The sequence below is a fragment of the Peromyscus maniculatus genome, chromosome 2 (genome assembly GCF_049852395.1).
Source record: "Peromyscus maniculatus bairdii isolate BWxNUB_F1_BW_parent chromosome 2, HU_Pman_BW_mat_3.1, whole genome shotgun sequence".
In the NCBI taxonomy this organism is placed as follows: Eukaryota; Metazoa; Chordata; class Mammalia; order Rodentia; family Cricetidae; genus Peromyscus; species Peromyscus maniculatus.
This window is the reverse complement of record NC_134853.1, coordinates 132326467-132352502: the sequence shown is the minus strand read 5'-3', so window position 1 is coordinate 132352502 and position 26036 is coordinate 132326467. Positions and strand designations below refer to the sequence as shown.

Sequence of the window (26036 nt, the reverse complement as noted above, 5' to 3'; positions counted from 1 at the left end):
GGAGATGGCAAAGGAGCATTAGCAGAAATCAAGGCTTCACTCTTCACATGTACAGGTGGGACTCCCAGCATCTTTCTGTCCATGTTTAGCATGGAGATGATGCCTACTTTATGTAGTTTTCTTAGGATCTTATCCTATCCATTTCCAGCTGTGATACTGCAAGAGGGTCTTAGGAACAGTGGCATGGAGAGAGAACTGAATGCTATAGTGATTCTGTGGGCTGGACATGAAAGGGGAAAAAAAACTGCTCAATCAGAGGGGAGCACCAATTGTTGAAGTTACAGGATCTAGTTGAATGAGACAAGGCTCTTACTGATGAAGGAAGTCCTGGGTAGAAGGTCTTCTCTAGGGAACACATATGGCTTCCCATAGCAGGCATTTGTGTCAAGGGACAAACTATAGCAACCTTTGTTGCAAATAGCTTACCTTCTAGCTATTCTCAAAGACACAATGTTTTCATTTGGGGGCAGCTTTGCTCTTCTCCTTTCTCCCTGAAACAGAAGCAGGGGCACTTGGTGGACACTCTGAGACAAACATATTTGGGTCTGAAATGAAGATGGGTAGGAAACTCAGCCTCCAGAGGCAGCTTCTTTGAGAGTTTAAACAGCAATTTGGCCAATTATTGCATGTCACATCCTAATACCAGAGCCAGGGAGATAGAAATAGGTGGGTCACTAAGGCCTGCTGACCAACTAGTGTAGCCAACTGGTGAGCTCCATGTTCAATGAGAGATTCTAAAAAAAATAACAAAACAAAAACAAAAACAAAAAAAAAAAAACGTGGAGAATGACTGAGGAAGATACCTACATTGACTTCTTACCTCTACACATACATAAACACATATGCACATGTCCCCCCTCCCACGTGCATGTATACCCAAACACACACACACACACACACACACACACACACACACACACACACACACACCACAGCATATGCATGCCTATACTCTCACACAAGCACATATTTACTAATAAAAACACACATTTTTTGAAGAGTCCTTTCCCTTTGTGGGATAAGCAACTTCTCTGAGCTTGCTCAGTCTTTGACTAACACCTATGGTGCAGGGTCCTTTTTCTTCCTCCTCCTCTGGAGTGAGTGCTGCCTAAGAGCATTAACTGTGTCCTTTATGCCTGTGTCCCCCAGAGCACACCACAGTAGATGTGTTGGCAGATGGAAGGATTGAGGGGTGGGAGGAGGGGGATATAGGAAAAGGGGGAGAGTAGGGAGAGGAGGGGGAGGGAGCTGGGAAGATGGCAGCCATTTTATAACATGATGGATTCATTCAAAGTAAATGCTTGACAGTGCAAAATCCATCTTTTCATGACTATGACAACACTAATACATTTATTTCCCTTCTGAAATTAACTTTCTAATATTAAGAAAGGCCAAAATGAACTGCAGCAAAGTAAGACATTTTGTCATTTTTAACAAATTATAGTAGAGCCAACTGTCAGATTAAAAAGGGTCACTGTTTTGAGGTATAAACACTGGTGCTGATTGCATAATCAGAACTAATACTTGTCGCTCTGCCCTTCCCCTGCCCAGGAACCTCCAGTAGCTGCTATTAGCCTTGCATTCTGGGCCCTTTAGAACGTGGTCACTATTCTTTTTTTAAAAAAATCTATTTCTTCTCTAAAGGGCTCACCTAAAAGACTAGCCAGACCCTCTTCCTCTCTCTTCTCTTCTCCTGACATGACTGCTCTTGCTGTGGTCCGTGTCTCAACTATCAGCATCTTACCTAGGGGTTTTTCTCCAGTCATCCTCTGGCCTTGTATGTGTTTTATTGTGGCCTTTAGTCTTGTGGCCTTTAGTCTTCTCTCTCTCTCTCTCTCTCTCTCTCTCTCTCTCTCTCTCTCTCTCTCTCCCTCTTTTCAAAAATATATTCTCCTGTGTATGTAGGATGTATGAATGTGTACATACTCTTTTGTATGAGTCTACATGTGTAAGTTTGAGCACACCTATGCAAAAATGTGTATGCTTGTGGTAGCCCAAGGTTGGCATTGGAATCTCTCTGGGTGTTCCCCAAACTTACTCACTGAGGCAAGGTTTCTCAGTTGAACTCAGAGTTTAACCAATAGGATTAATTTGATGAGCCAGTTTGTCTGGGGAAGTCCCTGTCTCTGTTCTGCCTTCCTGGTGCTGGACACACAGGTGGGCTGCCATGCCCACACAGCATTTATGTGGGTTCTGAAGAGCTGAACTCCAATCACCACTTTAAGCATGGCCCATGCATCTCTTTCAGACTCTGTGTTGGTCTTGGCCATGGCTTGGGACCTGAGTTCCCTCTGCTTCCTTTACACTGAGCTCTGTTCTGCCCTTTATTCCCTCTGAGACTGTGGGAAAGCCTTGGAGGTCTTTGGAGACTCTGAGTGTGGCTCCTTTGTTAGAAGGGTTAAAGATGAAAAGGCCATAGTGATAAACAACTACTTTGTCTTCTTGATGTTTTTCTGTTCCAGATTCATCCACTGTGGATTTAGTTCTAGGCCACCTGGATTCAGACCTAAGAATGAATCATGATGACATTTCTTAGGAAAGTTAACTTAATAGCTTTAGATTCTAGTGTCTCCATCTAAAGAGAGACAGAGACAGAGAGACAGACAGACAGAGACAGAGAGAGAAGGGAGAGAGAGACAGAGAGACAGAGAGACAGGGACAGAGAGAGACAGAGAGAGAGAGAGAGAGAGAGAGAGAGAGAGAGAGAGAGAGAGAGAGAGAGAGAGAGAGAGAGAGCAATAACTCCTACCTCGTGGTGTGTCAGAGAGTCAAAAGATTTAATGTGAATTTGCTCTGAGAACTAAACATCTCTGGTACAAATCAGTGAAAATATCTGTGATAATCCCTTGTGATTTATCTCCAGAGCTAGAATGTGTGTGCTCCAAGGTCAAGAGACGAGTGTTCCAGGGCAGAGTCCCTGTGACAAAAGGTGACCCTGGCCTGTCATGAAGCATCCTATACATAAAAAGTGTAGTTTGGAACATCTTTGCAGTCCATCCAGCTCTGAGGTATTATGGCTCCACATAGAGCAGGGAAGCTCTCAGGCCCCAGAAGATCAGGATTAGTTCTTAACTCAAGGTCAAAAGAAGCCAAAGCAGGCAAGTTTAGGAGATGCGGATCCTCAGGATAAGAACACAATCTATGTTTAAAGAGAAGCTGTCTGAAGGTCAAAGCAACAACTTCCTCTTCTTCCTCCTCCTACCACTCCTCCCCCTCCACTTTCCCCTCTTCCTGCCTCCCCTTCTTGTTTTGTCAGTACCACAGATTGAACCCAGGGCCATTTACGTGCCAGGCAAGCATTTTCCTCACTGTTCTAACCCTCATCCCCAGACTTCTTAACTGCATTAGTGTTAGTCTCACATAAAACTCCAGCCCCTAACTTACCGGGCATGTTCGATTTTACAGAATTCATTAAGAATTTTTGAAATAAAAATTTCTTTATAATGGGGTAGAGGGGAAGCAGGGTATTCTAAATTGTAGGATAAGCCTGGTACCTATTTATAATGGAAATTTAGCCTAAAGGTCATGGATTCATTCTGAACCTTTACTCTCAAAATGATGGCATCTTAAGTAAAAGTGAAATTGATAGACTTCTCCTTTCTAGAGCAGCTATTTACAAATATTTGAAAGATAAAAATGACACGCTTGAGAAATGTCAAGTCCCTGGGAAGCAAGAACACCCTGGGCTGAACCGGGGTAATGGACCTTGGAGTCTGGCCCATCTGGCATCCATTTCCAATTCTTCAGTGAACACCTGTGTGACCTTGCAGGTTCCAGCTGCTTTCCTTTGCGTTGGATTTTTATTGTTGCCAAGGTGTGTTGACATGTGGCACATGTACACGTTCATGTGGGTTATGTGTATGTGACAGTGAGGGTATATATACATGCACATGCGTGTTGTGCATGTAGAAGTCAAAGGTCAATGTCAGGTATCTTCCTAAACTGTTCTCCACCTTGTTTTGTTTTTTCACACAGTCTCTTTCATTAACCTAAAGCTAATTGATTCAGCTAGGCTGGCTGGCCAATGAGTTTTGGGGATCCACTTGCCCATTGCTAAAGCTACAAAGGCGAGCCAGCATACCTGTTTGTCCACGGGTGCTGAGGATAGGAACTCAGATCCTCATGCTTGCATGGCTAACACTTTACTGAAGGAGCCATCTCCCCAGCTTTGGTTGTGGTTGAGCTAAGGTCTCATGAAGGCTGGCCTGAAACTCCCAACTCTCCTGCCTCCATCTCTCAAGTGCTGAAGTTACAGGCAAGCCAACATGTCCAGCATTATCTCTGACATCTTACTTAGGTGTTAAACACTTGGTTGTTTGCAAAAGCATGCAGAGGTGACAGGGTTTTGTTCCCCAGGGAGTTCACAGTGGAGTCAACAAGCACACAGCCGATTGGTGTGCTGTGGAATGATGAAGGTGTGCACCTGTAGAGGTTATAGCTGGAGAGAGGCATTCGCGTGAAGCCTCCATTTTCTCACCTGAGACATGCAGCTAACGATACCCACTTCCTACAGCTTATGCACAGACTGGAGGAGACAACGTCTGGAAGTCTATGGATTCTCAGGAAATAAATCATAGCACCATCTCCCTTTTCCCCTTCAGAGTCCTGAGGAGCTATTTATGCCATGTAACAAAGATCTCTGTTAAAAAAAAATCACTGCATGCCTTGAGGGCTGACAAGATAGCTTACTGAATAAGAGGCTTGCTGTCAAACCTGACAACTCAAGTTTGATCCGTGGAACCTACATGTTTGATAGAGAGAATGTATTCCTACAAGATGTTCTCTGACCTTCACACATACCACCCCTTCACACACATGATAAATGAATGTCAATATATATTTTAAATGCTGTAGGCTGGGTTCAGTGGCACACATCTATAATCATCCCAATACTCAGAAGGCAGAGGCAAGAGGACAGAGTTTTATGCCAGCCTGGACAACACAGCAAGAGTGTGTAGCAATCAAACAACAGTAAAAACAACCCATGACACAGCAACTGGAGGTTGTTTCAAGGTCATGGCCTGGGGATGAACTCTTAGCAGAAGGAAACTGCCCACTGTACTGGGACCCTGACTTAGTCCCATCTTCCAACCTTGGAGTCTGCCCAGGTGACGATATGAGGGCTTTAAAGGGAAGCTTTGGCCTTGGTATGCCCTCTAGGCACAGCCAGTGAGAACGACTGGTCCTGCAGCAGCCTCAGTTACTTGTTGCCCACAACCTTAGAATTCTGCCTTCCTAGTCCCAGCTCTTCAGCTCTTCCAGCATCTTAGCCAGCCCACTTCTAAGAATGTCTTTGTGGGAAACCCAGGCCCAAGTTGCACCTACTGTCTGAATCGCCCATGGGGGATCTGGAGGATAACATTTATTGCTGTTCATATTCATTTTAAGACTGTCATTGACATTTTCAGCCCTTAGGGATGACCACAAGTGGCTCCAACATTCTCATGCACACATACCCCAAACCCAGGAATGGAACAATGTGCTTGTCCTTTGCAAGTTAAACTGTAAATCCACACAGAAGGAAATGGAACAAATAGAGAAATCCCTATGAGATAAAGACTTATGGGACTGGGTAGACTACACACCAATTACAGAAGAAAGACTTTGTCAGGAGTGGGGCTTGGGAATGGCCAGAGGAGCTGAGCTAAGGCTATTAGCTCCTCAAAGTCTGTCTTTTCAGGCCTACACACTGCTATTTCAATAATCACAACTATCATTATCTTTAAAATGCTATGGTTTAAGAGTCTGGTAAGTATTATTATTCTGAAGATCTTTCTGTAATAACTATTAAACACTAGCTATTGGATATTACTACATTTAGGTTAATACAAATACAGGCTAATATTTACTAAATGCTTATTATTTGCCATTATTACGAAAAAAAAAACCCACTGTTGATTTTTTTTGAGGTAGGGTCTCACTATGTAGCTGTGATGACTAATATTGTTACTGTGACAGGATCTAGAATATCCTAAGAGGCATGCAGAAGTTTCTACATTGGGTTAATTAAGGTGAGAAGACATACCTTATATGTGAGTGGTCCATTCACGGGCTCGGCTGTTGAACTGAAAAGGGAGGAGAGCTGGCCACAGCATTCCCCTCTCTCTATTTCATCACTGTGGATGCAATGTGATGGGCTGCTTCAAGCTCTTGCCACTGTGACTTCTCTATCTTGGTAAACCATATTGTCATACTGTGAGCCAAACTCTCCCTTCCTTGAGTTGTTTTTGCTGGGTATGTTGACACAGAAACAACCCAAATAACTAACTATACAGTTGCCTGGGCTGGCCTTGAACTTTAGATTTGCTTGCCCAGGCTTTCCCAGTGTTATAATCACAGGCCTCTGCCACCATAGCCAGTGACTTTTTATCTTTACAAAATTCCCCTGAGGAGATGGTACCACCATATTGCACAGAAAAGGCCACTGAAATTCATAGAGGTAAAAAATCAAGTAGAGCCAGAGTCACAGCCTACAGGCAACTTTTAACTAAAGAGTATATGCTCTTTACCCATTCATTCTCCAGTTCTCCTAGCCAATAGCACAATGCAATAAGGTCATAGACTTAGCAGACCAAGAAGGGGCCAAAATAGGAAGAGAACAAAATGTGGGTGTGCTCCAGGGAAGGAACAGGGAAATTCTCCATTGTGCTTCCAGAAGGTGATGAGCAAGAAGTTAATACCTGTTAGAATGTTTGAATAGAAAGGGATAGTAATAGGATGGATGGATGGATGGATGGATGGATGGATGGATGGATGGATGGATGGGGATAGCTAGCTAGAGGGGCAGATGAAAAGCTGTATATTAGACATAGTTCTCTTATATAATATGGGTTGGGACTTGTTCTCCTTGGGAGAACCACATGACTGAATGTGATTCATAACTCTGTAGCAGGTCCCCTCATCCTTTCACAATGTTTTCTAGTTGCAAAGATAACATGTACTTATGGAAAATTATTGAGAAATATTAAGAAGCAAGGGGAGACCACCCTAATGCCTAGAAATAACTGCTGCTAACATCCAGTTTGCTATTCTATTTGTGTGTGTGTTTTAAACCTAGTTGTTATGTTTGTTGTAACATAATACATGTGCAACTCAGTCTGCTTTTTTTCACTTAAAATTACAGCATGTGCAGTTCTCAATATTATAATCTCATTATAAGCATCCATTATATGAATGCATTGTGATTCATTTAATCAGTTTCCTACTGCTAGGCATTTATATTTTCCTCAGTTTTTCCCCACTATTTATGAATGTTTATTCCATGTCTCTCTCTCTCTCTCTCTCTCTCTCTCTCTCTCTCTCTCTCTCTCTCTCTCTCCTCCCTCCCTCCCTCCCTCCCTCCCTCTCTCTCTCTCTCTCTCTCTCTCTCTCTCTCTCTCTCTCTCTCTCTCAGATTATCGTTCACACTTCAGATTATTTCTTTGTTTATAAAGTATTACAATTGCTGGAGCAAAGCTACCAATAGTATAGAGTTCAAGCTCAAGAAACACAGGGGAACCTTTCCCCCCTTCTTTTGAATTCTGTCCTCTTGCTCATTGACTAGTGGTTCTCTGTGACTTTCCAAATCAAGTACAAACACATTGAGGTAGGTAATGGGCTCTTTGTCACTGACAGGTTTCTTTCTTCAACCTAGTCTTGCCTTCTGTCCTTCCTCCAGTCCACCAGCTGAACTTGTAAATTTCCCAGTATTTCTTCCTGCTAGTCTTTGCTCTGTGGTGATGCTCCTCCCAGGCTGACTAAACAACTCAACTCCTACTCATCCTTTGAAACCCTTGCCATGTTGTTGTGCAAATCCTTGTTCACACTAGACTATTTCTTTAGACTCAGTTCCCCCAGGGAGCCTTGTATTACCCTAAGTCTAGTTCAGCCATGTTTTGTTCCTATTGGCTCTCAGAGCCCTTGTCCATCATAACCATGTGCATGATCATAGGTTGACCTGTCTGGTGTTGTTAACCATGTTAACCACAAGTTTGCATATTTCATTGCCAAAAGACTCCTTTATCCATCTCTTTTTAGGTGTGCCTTTTAGGATGCTTTGAGCTAATCACAGGAATTCAGTTATTTAATCCTCACAAGCACCCCCTCCCAAAGGAAGACACTGAAACTTAAAACAGTTAAGGGGACCTGCCCAGGATAGCTGAGCCCTTGAGTGTTGAATTGCAGTTCAGACCAAGGCCTAAGCTTGAGTCCTTAACCACATGACTCAGCTGCTCTGTTATAAAGAAAGAGTCCTGTGAGGGGTTTCCTCAGGTTTCTGGAAGTTTTTCTGTAAACAGCTCCAGGACCACTGCCCTCATCTAGATCTTGTAAGGGAGGCACTGGGTTTAGTTGGCCTTTGTGATGTAGTGCACAGTGCTTATGCTCTGGAAATGTTTGCTGAATGGGTGAATGAATGCCTTTTTGCCTTTGAAGGTACAAGGAAGTTCCTCTTTTATCGACACTCTTTACCTGTCATGACGTAATACAGCAGAAACCCCTCAACGACTTGAAGAATGGGAGAGCATAGAGGCTCATCAGCCAGAGGTTCAGGCTGTGTTCAGGCTGATAAGCCTCCTTACAATCAGACACTTGGGACTGGTGTGGGTCTAGGGAAATGGGCATTAGTACTTTAGGAAGATAGGGGTAATTTCCTGATAAAAGGTTAAACTGTTCGGTTCTTGCTGGAAGCTGCGATTAGTCTGGTCTTTTCATCAGAATTCAGCTCTCTCCACCACAGTAAATAATGGAGTAATTAGGCATCTGGCTTACTTGATTTCCCATGGCTAAGGCCAGTTTCTGAAATGCAATATGCTATTTGATGTACCAGCATGAATTCATCCTGGGCTCCAGAGCCTCCCGACAGCAACAACCAAAAATAACACTCCAAAAAGTTCCACACATGTTAAACACAAAACATCCTAAAATGTAACCTGTCCTCTGTTACAGGCCTCCTCAGCTTGGTGCCTGATGGGGTGGCAGGCTGTATTCACAGATCTCACATGCTGAGACAAGGGCACAGAAGGGGAAGAAGGGTGTGGGATCAGTGAAAAGAGGTGGTGCAAGCAAATCAGAAGCGTTGACTTGGAGATAAACTGAAGTGCCAGACCATGTCCAGATCCCCTTTTCAGTTCATAGTGGTTTAGCTTATCAGTGACTGTGATACAGGGAGAATGGGACCAAAGCTTGGTTTATCTGAGAAGCCAAGGTATAAAGAATGGATAGTGGTAACAGATGGTGTGAAGGGAAGAGCTTCAGCATTTATAAATTCAAGAGAGGGTTCTACACTGCTGGATTCAAATGCTTCAGAATTTCTAAAATTGAAATATGAGAAAAAATTCACAACTTTTTTGTTTGTTCATTTGTTGGTTTTTCAAGACAGGGTTTCTCAGTGTAGCCCTAGCTGTCCTGGAACTTGCTTTGTAATCCAGGCTGGCCTCTAACTCAGAGATCTTCCTGCCCCCACCTGCCTCTATTGCTGAGATTAAGGGTAAGTGAGAAAAAAAATCCTCCATATTTGGGAGTTCTTTATAACAAGGATCAGCAAGAAAAAGTAAAAGACAACACTTCCATAAAAACACTACACAGAGAGAGAAGATTACAGATGTTTGAAATACTGTGTGGTTTCTTCTGGGATGACTTGGTGCTGTCTTGCTGGAAATTGACAGGTGGGATGAGGGAGATTTTGCCAGGATTTCTTTTTCCAAGGCTTCATTTGTGGTCTATGGGGATGGTGAACTGTGCTAGGAAATTCGGAAAGAAGATTAAAAAGACTCAACTTCTCTTAGAGGTTCACAGTCTAAAGGAGACAGACAACTGTCACTGAAGTGCAGCATGATGTGTACTTTGAGCAAGAGTGTGCCCAGCTCTGTCGGGAGCATGTAGCACTCAAACAACTCAGAAGGGACTGAGCTTCTCAGGGGCTCTTTAGGCCACCTGGTCATGTTCAAGGTAACAAGGATGAAAAGGCAAGTCTTGTGCTGGAGGGATTTGCAATGTGGCTGAGAACATGGAGCCCCTGGGCCAGAGGAGGTCAAACTGAGGAACCATGCCCAAGGAATACCTCTGACAATATTTGTGGAATAAACCAATAGTTTTTTTTAAAAAAGCAGAGTTATTAATATTTGCAGAAAAGCAAAGTGTGAGGTCTTACTGTGTGAGGAAGGTCTAGGGAAACTTGGGGAAAGATGGGTTTGGAGGTGGGTTCTGGAAGATTTGGAGAATGTCTCTTGCTTACAAGATTTTTTAAAGACTTATTTTATGTGTATGGGTGCTTTGTTTACATTTATAGGTGTGTACTGTGTGTGCCTGGTATGACAGAGGCCAGCAGAGGGTGTTGGATCCTATGGAACTAGAATTACAGATGGTTATGAACCACCAGGTGGGGGCTGGGAATTGAACCTGCGATCTTCTGAAGAGCAGCCAGTGCTCTTAACCACTGAGCCACTTTTGCAGCCTTGTGTAGAAGATTCTTCTTCCTCACTACTCATCAAAGGTCTATCCATTTTTTAATAATCCCCCCTGCATGCTCTGTGTGTGTGTGTGTGCGTACACACACACACACACACACACACACACACACATGTGGAAGTCAGTTAACTGTGGGTGTTGGTCCTCGCCTTCCACCTTGTTTTGAAACAGGGTCTCTTGCTTTGCTGCTGACTCTTCCAGGCATTTTTCTGTCTCTGTCTCCCATCTTGCCATAGTAACATTAGAACTATAGACACATGCAAGTGCTCATGGTTTTACATGGATCCTGGAGATTGGAACTTGGGTCTCATGCTTGTGTCAAGTGCTTTTACCCACTGAGCTACCATGGTAGCTCCCTATCCATCCTGTAGAACCCCATTCATGTTACAATCCAGGTTTTATATATTTTTTTCTTTTTTTGCTTTTTGAGACAGGGTTTCTCTGTGTAGCTTTGCGATTTTCCTGGAACTCACTCTGTAGCCCAGGCTGGCCTCGAACTCACAGAGATCCACCTGCCTCTGCCTCCCAAGTGCTGGGATTAAAGGCATGCGTCACCACTGCCCGGCTGCAATTCAGGTTTTAATGAGAGGATTTCTTCTTTTCCGATGGCCTCGTCCTTACCCCTCTCTCCACATTCCCTGAAGGCCTGCATTTTATACTGAATGTCAGGGACACAGAAATGATGAAGGCAAAGTCCAGGCCTTCAAGGAGATCATAGTTTATGGTAGGATGCAGGAGCTGGAGCTGTGAGGACTGGGAGAAAAGTGCTCAGCCAAAAGCATAAAATAATGGCCCCATTTCCTGTATGCTGCTAATAAAGGTTTATATGCACAGTGTCTAGCCCTAATAAAAGCACAGAAGATGCAAGAGACATTCTGTTTCCTGAGAATTAAGGCATAAAGAGTTAGATGGACCTGACTCAAAGAGAACCCTCCAAAAACCCTGTTGTTTCCCACAAAATTGAGCAATATGCATGCAGTCATTTGTGTTGATAAGAGGCACGTTGGGCCATTCAGACTGAAAGATGTTGCAGAGGGCCACCAGTTCCACAAGAATATTGTTCTAAATGAGAGTTATCTTTCCACCTTGCTTTCTGCCAAAGAGCCAAAGTTAGAATCTACTTTATTAAAAACAAACCAATAGTGGACTCAATTTTATTATTGGTAGGAGAAGTTGCCTTTACAAAAAAAAATGATAGTTTCTTTTCAAATTCCTTAAACTTTCATAAACTATCCCAAACTATAAAATTTTCATGAACCACAGTCCTCTGTTCTTAGATTCCCTGAACAACATTTTATTTATTTCAAGTTTTTATTACCATATTGAACCTTCCCCTCCATAGTTATTTACTGATTTCCTGGGCCATGTTGAATGGAGTGGGAAAATACTTGAATATATCTAAGTGTGATTTATGGTGGTATTGCGGACACACTGACTTGTCCTGTTATGAAACCTCTAGCAGGTGGCCACATTCTGGACATTCTTTTCCATTCTGGCCCAGGACAGTAATCTCTCTTCCTAAGAAAATACTCTATGATCAACACATCAGGCAGGGGCTTGTTGCACTGCAGGTGAGGCAGGTAGGCCAGGAGTCATTCTTTCCTGCCAGCAGAGGAAAGAAACACTGCATCTTCAGAAGCTAAGTCCACAGAGCTTCTTGCTCAACACTTTTCTAGACATTTATTAGGAAGTCCACCTCAGGTGGCAGCCAGGACTTCTGAGGTTTGAAGAAATTCTGTCTCAGTGAGGGGATTGTGCAGTGTAGTCAATAGGTAAGTCCAAACTGACATTGGTTTTGTATCTGGAATGATCTCTTGGAGATCATCCTTTGACCCACATGGTATATAGATGGGGAGTTAAAGGCCTGGGTTTGAGGGATCACTTGCCTGAGAGTTCCAAGAAAATGGGTAGTTTGGCTACACAGTAAAACCCCATAGAGTTTCAGCTGCTCCACAGGTGCACTAGGGTAATATCGTCATGGATCTGGACATGGACATGGATCTGGACCAAAGGTATGGAGACCCACTGTTCAGCTTCCAGATGTCCTGAGGACCCAGTGAGGCTCACATGTCTCAAGGATATGGTCTTCCATGGCTGTGGTGTTGCCCTTTTCCACAGAGGGGTAAAATTTGCCATGTGAAACAAAGAATTGTTACATTCAAAATGACATGGCTCTTCCTGTTCTTCTACTTGGCCTACAAGTAGGGATGGGAATGAGATCATCCCCCATCTCTAAGATATGTTTGTCCCCCTCCCAGACCAGGCACTAAGCAGTCTGGCAGCAATGAACATACAGGCAACCCAGGAGGAAGAGGTGCTGACCCAGAACCTTTCTCACCTTAACAACGGTTCATAAGAACCAGAGACTCTGTCTTTGCATTTTAAGTGAGTGAAGCAGCCGAGGCTGCCACTGTGTTGGCACTCAAATCCTTTGTGTAATCATGTGCATCCCTAACTTGCCTATGTGTCAGTTTGTATTTAACATGGGTATTTTTTATATGTGTTTCCCATTTTATGTGTAATGGAAACATGTATCTATTGTCCTACATGTTTCTTTATGGCATTTGTATCTATTTTTGTGTACTCTATGGGCAGGTGTGAATGGGTGATGGTTCTATGTCTGTTATTTGACCATGTCACCAACTTCTTCGTTTGTCAAGTAAATGGGTTATAATTTATTTATTTATTTGACAGAAAGAGAGTCGCTTATCTGGAAGACTCCAGAAGGCTCAGGATGGAGGAGGGGCCACCCAGCCCTGTTTTGCTCTATTTTCAAAGCCGCTCCATGTTGTTATGGCAGCTAATTTTCCTTAAATGATTTAAGGAAATGGATCTGTGTAAAGAGCTGCAGCCAAGTTGTTATAGCAACGCCAGCAGTGGCTGAGGGGGCTTTTCTTTTCCAGGAAAAGGAAAAATCACCTTGGAGTGTAGAAACCACCGGAAAAAAATCAGCCCTTAGGTTTGGAGTGATTTTGGGATGATGGAGAGGGCTGAAGGTAACCCATTCCCTTCCCTCAGCCTGATCTTGGAGTGATCAGTAGCTTCCTTGGCTCCCCGAAAGCAGATCTGGGTGTCCTTCATCCACACTGTTGCAACAGTGCTACACTGGGCTGTGTTCTCATGGCCTGGGCTCCTTCGATCCACTCTGCATACTGCAGCCTCAGTAGTTTTCTGAAACACCTATTCTTTATTCATGGGTTCATTCATCATTCACCAGAACATTCTCTGCAGTACCAGGTTCTGTGCTAGGTCCTGGGGGCACAGAAAATGAACAGAGCAGGCGTGTTGATGCATGGCCTCGAACAGCATGTCAAGGGATGTTGGCTTTTCTGTGGTGGGTATAGGGAGTCATTGAGAGGTTCAAAAGCAAGGGAGAGAGACCTAGTTGGATTTAATTTCCAGAATGAGACTCTGTGGTTTCTTAAGTGAGGAACTGAATGGCTGGAAATATTCCTCTTTGATTTCTTTCTTGCTTCACCAGCTTTTTGGCTCTCCCTTGACTGTTCTACTTCTCAGGATTGAGAGGGGGCATACGCTGAAATAGTCCTGACAGGTTGTGTTTTATTCCATTACTTTTAACTTTTCTTTTACAGCCACGATATTTAATTCAACTAAAATCTATTTAAAGTAATGTCTGATGACTGCTTGAATTTTAATTCCTTGGCTTGATATGCAAACTCACACATGAACTTCCTCATACAGCCCCTCACCTGCCCCTGCAGAGCGACTCATGATAAATCCTACAGGCTAGTTCCAACAGCCAGGTCTCCCACCCCCATTCTATTGTTGTGCTCTCCTAGAATGCCTGCTCTCCTTTTCCTGTAATCTCTTTCCTCTCCAAATTTACAGCCACCTCATGAAGTATTACCTACTCTTAAAGCTCTGTCTACATGTAGATTGTTCAAACTTCCCTCGATACCACCCACCTCCAGGCCCACTTGGGACAGTCTCCCCAGCCTCAGGTTTCTAAAGTACTGTAGTTTGTGTCTTATAACACATCCTCCTTAGTATTTTGGTCTACGGCACTGGCCTTAGACCTTTCTGGCCTGGAGCTCAGCCCTGCAACTCACCCATCAATTTCTATACCCCAGAGTTTACCCAGAGGTCTTGCTTACACTAATACTGAGGAACATGTATTATGTTTTTTTAGAGAAAATGATGCCTTTTTGATTTAGCATCATTAAATAAAAATGCTAATCAGGATGTACCTCCTAGGTAGACTTTAAATGTGAGCAGAGCTGCAGGTGGATGGTCCTTGGAAGTTCACCTACAGATCAGCTTACTTTTGGTCTTAGGGTCATAACTGGATGTAGATATCAGAAGAAGGCTTTGTGTGAGAGTGGCTAATTATGTGATAATCATTTTCATATTCTGGTGTATACTACAATAATATGAAACTCTCCTGGTGAGGGGGTGAGCTCTTGCCCAAACAGGGATGTCATTTCTACTGCTACTTACTATGTATGGAAGGGGACAAAGCTTAAAATCAAAGTGGAAGGAAAGACCATAATTGGTTCCTTTGGTCTTCACTAAAGGTACCTACCAAAAATGCCTAAGTGATGCCCCTGAACAAGTTGGGTCAGTTGGTAGGGGCAAGTTGGGGACTGGAGCCAAGGAGAGTCTTTGGTGGTTAGAGGCACCAAAGCTCAACAGTGGTTATGTAAGACTGAGCAGGCAGAGCCTAAGGGTGGAGTGAGTCACCAAAGATGATATGAAGCCTGTGTATTCTAGGAAAGGCACCGGGTGACATCATCTCTTCTTCTGTCCCTTGGGGGTTGGGATGATCTCAGCAGATTGCAGGTGAACTCAGGAGAGGGTTTGTGTCACCAGATCAGTTTCTCAGTCAGAGAACACAGTAATGGTGATAGAAGGTAGCTTTGGGAGAGGAGGGTTTGCACACCAACGCTCTTCTTCAGAGAAATCTAAAGCCAAGGCACAGGGGACCTAGGCTTACTCTGTCACTTGCTCAACATTTATGCTGAGCACCTGCTCACTCACAGTCAGAGCTCTGCTGAACACCAGGGACCCTGAAAAATTAGCCAGACTCTGCCCTCAGGGAACAACCGATCACAGCTGGTAAACAAGAGTCACCCTGTGCAGAGGGAACTATAACGGATGCGGAACATGAAACACTTTGTATCTCAGCTCAGTGTAGTCCTCTGGGTTAAACACACCTTTTTCAAGAGCATAATTTAATATCAAACGTCCTCATTGGGGTGAATGGTTGAGTGAGCCTGGGGCTAGGAGAGCAGCCTTTGAAGCAAATGCTGCCACTAACACGAGGACAGTAGGCTGTCATTGTCCACTGAGAAGGACATGGAATGGCTCCTTCCAGTGACTCAAAGTGCAGATTGTACATATTATTCCTACTTAACTTAAAACAGAGCACATCCTGTGTCACCTGTTACATCTCCTGTGCATGTTAATTTTCCTGGCATTCTCAGGAAGGGTAGCACATCCACGGTGTGGCCCAAGGCAAACTACTGGCATCCTGCAAACTCCTTCCTCTCCCATTGACCACAATCAGCAGTCCTTATGTTTCCCTCCCTAATGTATCTCATACCTCCCTCCTCTCTTCCCTACTCCTAATAGCAGCAGGCTAACAGGTCATTCTCCCAACTCCTAGGCTGGACTCTTAAAAGACACCCATGCCAGAGGGGTTCTTCTAAAACACAAACTTGATCCTGTCACTCACCTGCTTAAACTCAATGAAAATAAAGCCCACATTGCTCCCCAAATCATACAGCTGTCCCTTTGTCCTTCTGTCTACTCTCAGTTCAGTCTATTGAGTCTGCCTCTCAATCAAGGGAGATTGCAGACACTGGAGTTTTCCACCTAGGAAGCTTTCCCTTCCCTGGGTATCTTTCCTGCATCATAGAATAGCTAGGCTGTTCCCACATTTCAGACTCATGGAAGCTTTGAGAGAATATGTGCATGCTATATTAAGCAGTCCACCCCACAAAAAAAAAAGCAGTGAGGATAAAGGGAATAAAGAGGAAAGTATGGGGTCGGGAATCCTAGTTGGAGTCAACTCAACTCCTTATAATGCCCTTGTTTGGGGCAAAAAGGTGTGGACTTCTAGGAAGAAAGTAGCTTATACTGTTGTCTTAGCAACCAAGTATACTGCCATCCAAACAGCCAATGATAAGTCAATACATGTCATCAGCAATGCCCTAATATCTCCACAACTTATTTTTCCCTGAGCTATGTTTTGGAACACAAATGAATATCTAGTCATTTGTGAGCAAATTGATAGCTTCTTATTGATGATGGCAGTGGCAAGCTCAAATATCTTCCTCTTTAGCCATTTGAGTTGCTTTTCTTGGGTCCCTGTGGTAGTTTGAATAAGAATGATTCCCACAGATTCATTTTTTTAAAAGTTTAGGGATTGGCCCTATTTGAAAGGATTAGGAGGTGTGGCCTTGTTGGAGGAAGAGTGCCACTGGTGTTGGGCTTTGAGGTTTCAGAAGCCCAAGACAAGTCCAGTGGTTTTCTTCCTGTTGCCTGCAGATCCCAATGTGGAAGTCTCAGCTACTTCTCCAGCACCATGTCTGCCTGTGTGTTGCCATGCTTCCTGCCATGATGATACTAACCTTTGAAACTATAAACAAGTCCCAATTAAATGCTTTAAAAATAAGAATTGCCATGGTTATCGTGTCTCTTACAGCAATAGAACATTGTCTAAGATAGTCCCTCTACTGTCCACATCCTCCCCACCAGCTCTTTTCTTTGGATTCATCTAAAACACCACTTTGTTCAGTGAACCCACTCTGTTGCATCTGCTGACCCAGAATCCAGCCTTTCATGCCTTATTATGGCATCCTTTCCATGGATGACAGTTTTGCATCTACCAACAACATTACAATTGGTACAATAGATTGTGTCATGTTCAATCCAATCAACTTTAACAGGCAGTTGTTGCATATCTTTCACTAGCCAGATCAGGAAAACTAATAGTTCAGCTATTCTCCCTGAAAAGGAGGCAGCAGCAAAAGAAGCCATGACACTCTACTCATAAGACAAGAACCAATACAGAAGCTTGGAGGCAGGGGAGAGAACTCTGTAGATTGCAGGTGTTTCCTGGGAAAATATGATGCAGCCCTACTTTCTGAAAGGTACAGAGATAGGACAGCCTAGAGCAATAAGTGGGTTAGATGTACATAGTTGGCTTTCAACTGGGCCAAGGATGAGTTGGAGAAGGAAGTCATGTACTAAAGCTGTGGCAACGCAATCCCTAACAAAATGTGGTCTATCAAAGAACCCAGGAAAGAAGAATTCATATCCATAGTCAAGAAAATGGTGGCTCCTGAGCCAGTGGGATCGCTTGGTGGTTAAAGGCACTTCTCCCAAGCCTGATGACCCGATTGGATTATTCAACACCCAAATAGTGGAAGGCGAGAATGGACTCCCACAAGTTGTCCTCTGACCACCATATACATGCTGTGGGAATTATATGTGTACACACACACACACACACACACACACACACACACACACACACACGTATAATAAAATGATTTTTTTTAAATAAAATGATTGTTAAAACCAAGGTCACTGATCTTTGCTCTAATATATATATTTGTCTTTTAGCACAGCTTTATGTTGCTCTCTAATTAGCTCCATTTTTATTGGCACCTTCAGCAGAGTAAGCAGAACAGGTCACACTGGTGCATCTCTGAAATACCCCAACTCTGGAAATCTGCCTTAGCTACCACCATCTGTCACTTGATATGCACTTACGGGGCCATCAAAATCACTACCATCACAGCTGGGAAGGAAGGACTTGTGTATAATTTTACTAGAATGTAATTCAAACAATTGCACCATTTTTGACAGTGTAGTTTCACTTCACCTTGAATACTTTCAGTAAGGGAAAGCTCCCAGGTCATACACTCCATCCCAAGACAACTGTAAATTGCTACAAAATTCTATTTCCTATGTCCCATACCTCTGTCCACCCATGCCATCACTCCTAGGTACAAAGGTCTGCTATGCCCCTTTGCTGATAGCTCTTCAGAAAGGATGACTCTCATCTATCTCCTCTACACTACAAATGCCTATTGTCTTCTCTGATTTCTCACTTCAACAACTTGCTCCTCTGCGTGAACATAGTGCAGCTCTGTCTGTATGGTTCCCTTCTTTCTTCCAGAACAGCAGGCCCTCCTCTTCTTCAGGATCAGAGCCCCAAATCCAACCACATGGGCCCCAAGACTGTGCCATCTTTATACATTCTTGCTTCTTGGGCTACCCCATTGCCCAGAGGTGTGTGTGCCCTCCAAACTAGGCCAGCTACAGTCTTTTTGTAAGATGAGAGCAAGTCAAGATAGTATGGCTTTATCAAAAGGCATCTTCTGAGGCCAGGACGATATGGTACCATCCCTGAAGTGGCCTTCGCAATCCAGAAAAGGTACAGTGCCCTTTTCTTCGAAGGCAGCTGAACAGTTCTGATGTGCAATGGAACAGCAGCTGAAACAGTTATTCTTGAAGAGTAACTAAGCTCACGCCTCTCAATAGTAGACTGGCATTTAATAGAGGGATGTGAAGAAAAACAGGATGCTGAGATAAAGCCATATATACACAGCCAAGAAGAATGGACAGCTGAACTAAAAAACCATCAACAATTTCCAGAATTTAAAATCCTGAATCATGACATGACACTAGTGGAATTCAGGTGTTTCTGGTACATGGACTGTTCTCACCCAATGTGAGGTTGAACTGTTGACCTTGTGTATATCCTACTTAACAAATGAGTCTGTCAGATACGCTAAGCCTATAGGCTGAAGATGATGCCCCAACACTGCAGAGAAACCTCAAGTGACTGTCCAGGCAGCTGGTTATTTCTGTCAACTCACAAATTTTTTGGAAGTTGCTTGCATGCACTTCCTGTTTTTATTTTTGTTAGGTAATATTATTTCCTTCCTGAGTCTCTGAGGGAGTTGAAGGTTAGTTAGTTATAGTTGAAGATTAATTAGGATAGAAAGTGAATTAGATACATTTTGGACTTACCAAAATAGGATAGATAATGAAATTATTTTCTCTGAATTTTTCAAATACAAATGGACTAGATATTGTTTAGGTATTTATTACTTGTATATATTGTATATAGTTATTGTACATTTGTATATAGTTTTTCTTTTATTAGTTATAACCTTTGGCTTTTTTTTTCTTTTTATTAAAATAGAAAAGGGGAAATATGGTGGTATTTATTTGTACTGAAATGTGATTTTATTTGTATGTTAATAAATAAAGTTGTTTGGGGGTCAGAGCTAATAGCAAGCCATAGCAGAGCGGTGGTGGCGCACGCTTTTAATCCCAGCATTTGATAAGCAGAGCTAGGTGCTTATGAAGTGTTCAAGGATACAGCCAGCATTGGAGACACATGCTCCAATGTGTGTCTAGAGGTCTGTACAGACAGGTAGTGATGAGGCAGTCACGTGATTGGGTTTACAACCAATGAGAAGGCAGAACAGAAAGTCTATATAAAGACAAACAGACAGGAAGTAGGTCTCTTTTTCGGAGAGGTCTCTTGGCTAGCTGCAGCAGGCAGGTAAGGCTCTTAGCTCTGATCTCTTGGCTTTCTTCTTTGCATTGGTTCTGTGTTTCTTATTTAATAAGACGGTTGGTTACATCTACAAGGTAGAAGTGGAAGTCACCAGGTGGGGCACATGGCAGCCATGTTCCGTATGTGTGGAGTAGGCCAGCCTATACTCTTTAAGTATATTATACTGCTGGTATTCCATTAGATTCTCTATTTTCTTATACTAATTCAAGTTGCATTTCTTTGGCTTATCACCAAGAAGCCTTGACAAATAAAGATGTACTACAATGTATTTACTTCATTCCATTATACTACCACAATTGAGTCAATATTTATGAGAGGTGGGGAAAAGAAAGGGCTGGGAGAAGATACTGGGCCTGTAAAATTCAGATATATGCATGGTTAGTATCTTCCTAATTTTGCTCATGTAACCTTAATTTAAATCTGCCTGAGGACTTTCTCATACAGTTTTCCATTCCCAGATCCGGCCATTGGACAGCAGCTGTCAAGGGCATCCTGCTACTCACTGGGTCGTTGTACATCTTGATGATGAGTTGCTTTACTCCGTGTAGGGTGGGATGGGCCCATGGAGAGGGATCCAGCCAGTGACGATTCAGGTCAAATCCCATCAGAGAGCACCTAGACAAAGTCCAAACTGAGAGTCAGTATGGTGGGATGGGCTGAGCTTCCCAAATACCCAATACAATCAGGAGGGGAAAAGTCATATTGTTTCCCAGGTGGAGTTCTAAGCAGTTTACTAGGATTTATTAATTTAGAGCTACCAATATTTTGAGATCACTGTTATTATAATTCCAAACTGATAGAAGAAGATACTTAATTACAGAGAGGTTCAAAAATACTCCTGTGACTCCATCCCACTTTTATACTTATGAACACAGGCACATTACACAGTGCAGGTGAAAGAAATGCTGAGGCCAGAATCACTGGTATTCCTGAGTGTCCCCATTATCCCTTTGTGTTCCATACCTATGGCTAATCTGTCGTCTCCCAAATATACAAACATTTTTCATGACTTCTACTGATACCACCTGAGCTTGGTGGTCTTCTTGTTTCCATCCTTGCCGCTTTCCACTCTAACCTTTCACACAATGACCAAGGTGATCTTCTTAATACGTAAGTCATATCTCTCTGCTGCTGCAATGGCTCCCTGTTACCTTGGGTATAAAAGCCTACATCTTTACAACAGGCTAGGAGGCCACACTTCATCTACCATGTTAGCCTTTTTGGTCTCAGCTGCTTCCACCATCCCTCTTGCTTGCTCTGTAGCAGCTACTGTCGCTCATGTTCTTCCAACACAGCAGGCATTTCCTTCCTCAAGGACAGTGCCAGGCTGTTCTTTTGCCCAGATACTTCTTCTCTAGGTATCCGAGTGACTCAGACTCACTGTCCTGCTTATTGGAGTCTTTGTTCCAGTGTCACCTGGAGAATGATGCCTACCCATACTACATTCTCTACACCCTCTGTTAGTCACGCCACTGTGGCAAGTATAATTGTGACCTTGGCCCTCTACCTCCCCTTTCTCTTATTCTTCCATATTTGTTGAAAGTTCTGTTTGAATTTGAGTAGGGGTACTTTCTCCAGGTACCACCATGTCTTCATACAGTCTACACCCTCTCCACAATAGGCCAGGCTACAGAAATCTTCTAACACCATTGTGCTTGCTCACACTTCCAATAATCTCGGTGTCACTGTCCAGTCCATCGTCTTGGCCCAGAATGAATCTCCCCCATGGAGCTGACTATCTTGCTTTCTTGAGCAAGTGTTTCCTGTGGCCCATCACTTAGAAAATAAAATACTGATCTTTGCAGATTTTTAGTCTATGGTCAAATGGATGTTAGCCATATCCCTGTCATCTCTCTCCCCTAGAATGTTCATTCTTTTCCTTCCCTAGCCTTCTGCCCCTTTAGTTTAACATAGCTTGCCAACCTATGTTCCCTCTCTATTTCCCATAAGCAGTATAATTTTATACTCTCTCAGCTTATATAATTTACATTCCCATCTATACCCTATTTGGAAGAATAAAGGACTACATTGGAGACCTTCCTCTCCTTTAAGATAAATGAGAAGGAGATGAGAAGGGAGACGAACAATAATGATTTCTTTCTATCCTTTAAAATAAACACAGAGGGAATATAACCATGCTTTGTTAAAAAGAAGAAGTCATGTGAGTTGGACTTTGTTGAAAGAGTGGTTTTTTTCCCCAATGTTGAGAGCAGAAGAAAATGCATAAGCCAAAAAGGGAATGCCAAACCACTTGGTATTTGAGGGTATTGAGGACAGCTTTGACTGGATCATATCGCATGTGGTAAAGGGGTATTGATGGGAATCCATAGCGGGAGGCGGGATGAAATGGAAAGGACATTGGATGCCTGGCAAGCATTTGGGTTCTATTCTGTCTCCCACTGCTGTGTTTAGATCAGCCAAGTGTTTATGTTGGCCTCTCTGATCATGGAGCAAGAAAGAGACAACCCTAAAACTATTTACAACATCTCCATCACCAAGGGACAATGTGGTATCGACTCATGTCCTGAGAGCCAAGTACTTTATTTACTAAATACTAAGTTTTATCTGAATTAATCCTAACAGCAATCTTGTGAGGGAGGTCTGGTATATTCCCTATTGACTAACCAAAAATCACTCTTAAGAACAACAAACAGTCCTTAATATGGAAAGTAGAAAATCAAAACTCCCCTTCTGTGAGGAGCTATCAATAGGCCTGATCTTGAGATGGTCTCCTAGATAGTCACAGCTGCTCTGGTCACAATGGAAATAGTCATGTTGTACTAGAGGATGTCCTTCTACCTTTTTTTCTTTTTTAAGAAAATAAAATACAGTAGTGAACTTACTTGGGCTTGGACATTTTTAGTTGGAGGAATCTTGTTATTTTAATTCCCTTGCTCGCAGACATATTTGAGCTGTTTAGATCCCTTTGGTTTAATTTTGGTAGTTCATAAGTGTATAGAAATATATTCATTTCTTAGATTTTCCAAGTTATTGGAACATGAGCTTTTCAGGTGTGCTCTGGTGAACCTCTGGGTTACCACAATAGCTGGCAGTATCTTCATTTACACCAGCTTACTCCATTAATTTGGGACTTCTCTGTCTTTTGGCTAGTTTGGCTAAAAATCTGTCAATGTTGTTTATCTTTTGAGAAGAATCAGCCCTTTGTTTTGTTGATCCATTACAATATTCTTTTTATTTCCATCTCATTAACTTCTACCTTTGTATTTTTTATTTTTATATTTTATTTTTATTTTTTCCATCTATGATTCAGTGTTTGGCTTGTTCTTCTTTCTATAAATTCCAATGATCTACTTGAGATCTTTCTAGCTCCCCCCCACCCCCAATGTGTGCACTAATAACTACTATAAACCTATGAGGAACTGCTTTCAGTGTGTCCCACAGTGTGCTTTAATTTTCATTCAATTCTAGGACTTTTAAATTCTCCTGAAATAGTGGGCTGTTCCATAGCCCACTGTGATCAAATAGAATTCAAGAAATTCTTCCAGTGTTTGTATCTCCATTAAGACTTGCTTTGTGTCCTAAAATGTGATCTCATTTAGAGAGAGCAACTTGAGCTGCTGAGCAGAATGAGTATTCTGATGTTTCTTTGTTGATTCCTGTTTTGTCTCTGTGACCCGTTTGTGGGGAAGAGTAGGCTAGTGCAGTCCTCCACTATTATTGTGTTAAGTTCCATCTGTAACTTTATATCCATAGTGTTTATTTTATGAAATGGGGTGATCCAATGTCTGGTGTGTGTGTGTGTGTGTGTGTGTGTGTGTGTGTGTGTGTGTGTGTGTGTGTTTAGCATTGTTACATCCTCTTGATATACTATTTTGTGAATCATTACAAATGACCTTTTTTATTTCTTTTAATTTTGAAGTCAGCTTGTTGGATACTAGTGTAAACCAGTACTCCCACTTACTTTCTAGCTCTATCTGCTTGGAATGCCCATCCCCACGCTTTTCTCTCTCTGTTCTTTAATTTATTGTTTTCTCAAAAAGAAAGTATCTAAGCAGCATCTTATGTATGTAATTCTTAATATCTTCATCTGCAGTATTACTATTCTTGAGAGCAAAGACAGACAAAAAGACTCAGTCTCTTGGTGCACAGCTGATAGAGCTGGCTTCAAAGCCAAGACTGTCCAGCTTTAAATAAAACCCATGCTCACCTAGGGAGTAACGAGTTTAAGATAAGCTCTCTGTGTCTAAGTAAACTGGGAAAGGTAGATTGGCTTAGTGAATAAGGGTGAGTCTAGTTAAATACAGTAATTCACCATAGTTGCATGGAGAACCTTCTGAACAAACAAGCTCCCTGGTAATGTGATTTGATACAGTGGTTGATAGCAGATGTCTCTGTTTTCAAGAATTTAGAAACTAACAGGAGAAAGGAAAATGTACTTACTTACATCTTCTTGCATTTATATCCATTTGTAACTCAGAACAATGTGGGGATCAAGTGAGGAAAAGCATATAACAGACCTAGGTTCTGGTACATAATGGTACCTCAAACTCATACTGTTTTTTTTTATTGTACTTTGTTATCCCATGATATGTTATTATGAGTGGAATGGACAACTGTCTTTGCGGACCATAGGAGGCTGGAGTGGGTAGCTATGGTCAGAGAAGACCTTCTATCCATTTCTTCAGTCTAAAAATCAAGCAGATATGAGTTCAAATCCATGCTCTGCTCTCTTTTAAGTATAGTAAGCATTTGTCTATATTTTTTGAGGAAATACCCAGCACCTAACCCTATTATTAGGTGATGGATGGTGTGGGGTAAACATGCTTATCCATATTAGTAAGGTGATGGCTGTACTGTCTCTGACTGTAGAAGCAGGAAAAATTCACACCCCTTTTTAAATGTATTGTTGTTTTATGTGTATGGATGTTTGCCAGCATGTCTGTCTGTGTACCGCTTGCACACCTGGTGCGCATGAAGGCCAGAAGAGGGTGTCAGACCTCCTTAAACTAGAGTTACAGATGGTTGCAAGCCACCATGTGAACTTGGATCTTCTAGAAGAGCAGCCAGTGATCTTAACCACTAAGACATCTCTCCAGCCTCTCCATTCCTTCTTATTTGTAATCTAAAGACAGGGCAGCAGCAGCAGCAGCAGCAGGAAACCCAGGCTTAGGCAATAGGCACATGTGTCCAGGATTTGGAGCTAGGTAATACAAGGTAGTAATGAATGCAATGTGAAGCAGGACACGGGCATCTTAGTCCCGCTTGCTAATGCTTTTAACATCCCCTCCCCAAAGTTACAAGTATTGGAAAGTTAATCCTCAAATTTATCTGTTCATGGTATTTGAAGGTTGGTCTTTTGGGAAGTAATTACAATGATATGATGTCACAGTATTGGAACATCATGGTGGCATTAGTGATTTTATAAGGAAAGAAGACCTAATCGAGCATTCTTGTTGTCTCTCCAGAGTTTTATTGGCCCCCCACCCCCCAACGCAGAGCAGTGAGCCAAGCAGATGTGGATTCTTAGTAATTCATTCAACCTTAGGTATGCTCTTATAGCAACAGAGAATAGACAAAGACATTACCCTTCAGAGCCTGTTAATTCTTTGTTTTTTAAGCTCAACTCATTTTCTATTTGGTACTGTAAGCCCCTCGCTATACATAGCTTTTCTGCTTAAGCAGTTGGAGACAGTCCTTATTACTTTGAATGTATCCCTAGCCATCTGGCCCTTTGAGCTATTTCATTGAAAATTCTAGGAAGATCCTACATGATCCAATTCCTGGTGTCTAGTCTTCAAGCAGTTGGATCACCTGAGCACTGTGCACAGCAAGCTTTCGCAGCCCTTACGGAACACCTAACAATTTGGAAAGGAACATGATCTTAGTAACAGTGCTTAACTGTAACCTACTGCTCTTCAGTGCTGTTTAGCTTTGTATCTGTTCTCTGTTGTCAACAGTGTCACACACAGGTTGCCAGCTTTTTCTAAGATACCTCTATGACTGGAACCCATGACCCCTAGGTTGTCTCATCTATAGACAGCTCTATCAGAATATTCTCCCCAGTGAC

General features: G+C 42.6%; 1 protein-coding gene across 13 annotated transcripts in view; it reads right to left on the bottom strand.

Annotated features, from left to right (window-relative positions):
- The window catches only part of LOC102924940 (AGBL carboxypeptidase 4), a 1182350-nt gene that overhangs the window by 73576 nt on the left and 1082738 nt on the right, over positions 1–26036 (bottom strand). For 12 of the 13 annotated variants that reach the window (XM_076564763.1, XM_076564765.1, XM_076564757.1 and 9 more), the window contains one exon: positions 20512–20623. In XM_076564763.1, the coding sequence (XP_076420878.1) occupies positions 20512–20623 (112 nt within the window). Of the gene's footprint in view, positions 1–407; positions 492–20511; positions 20624–26036 lie in introns of those variants that run through there. The other variant, XM_076564762.1, reaches the window with a different exon arrangement.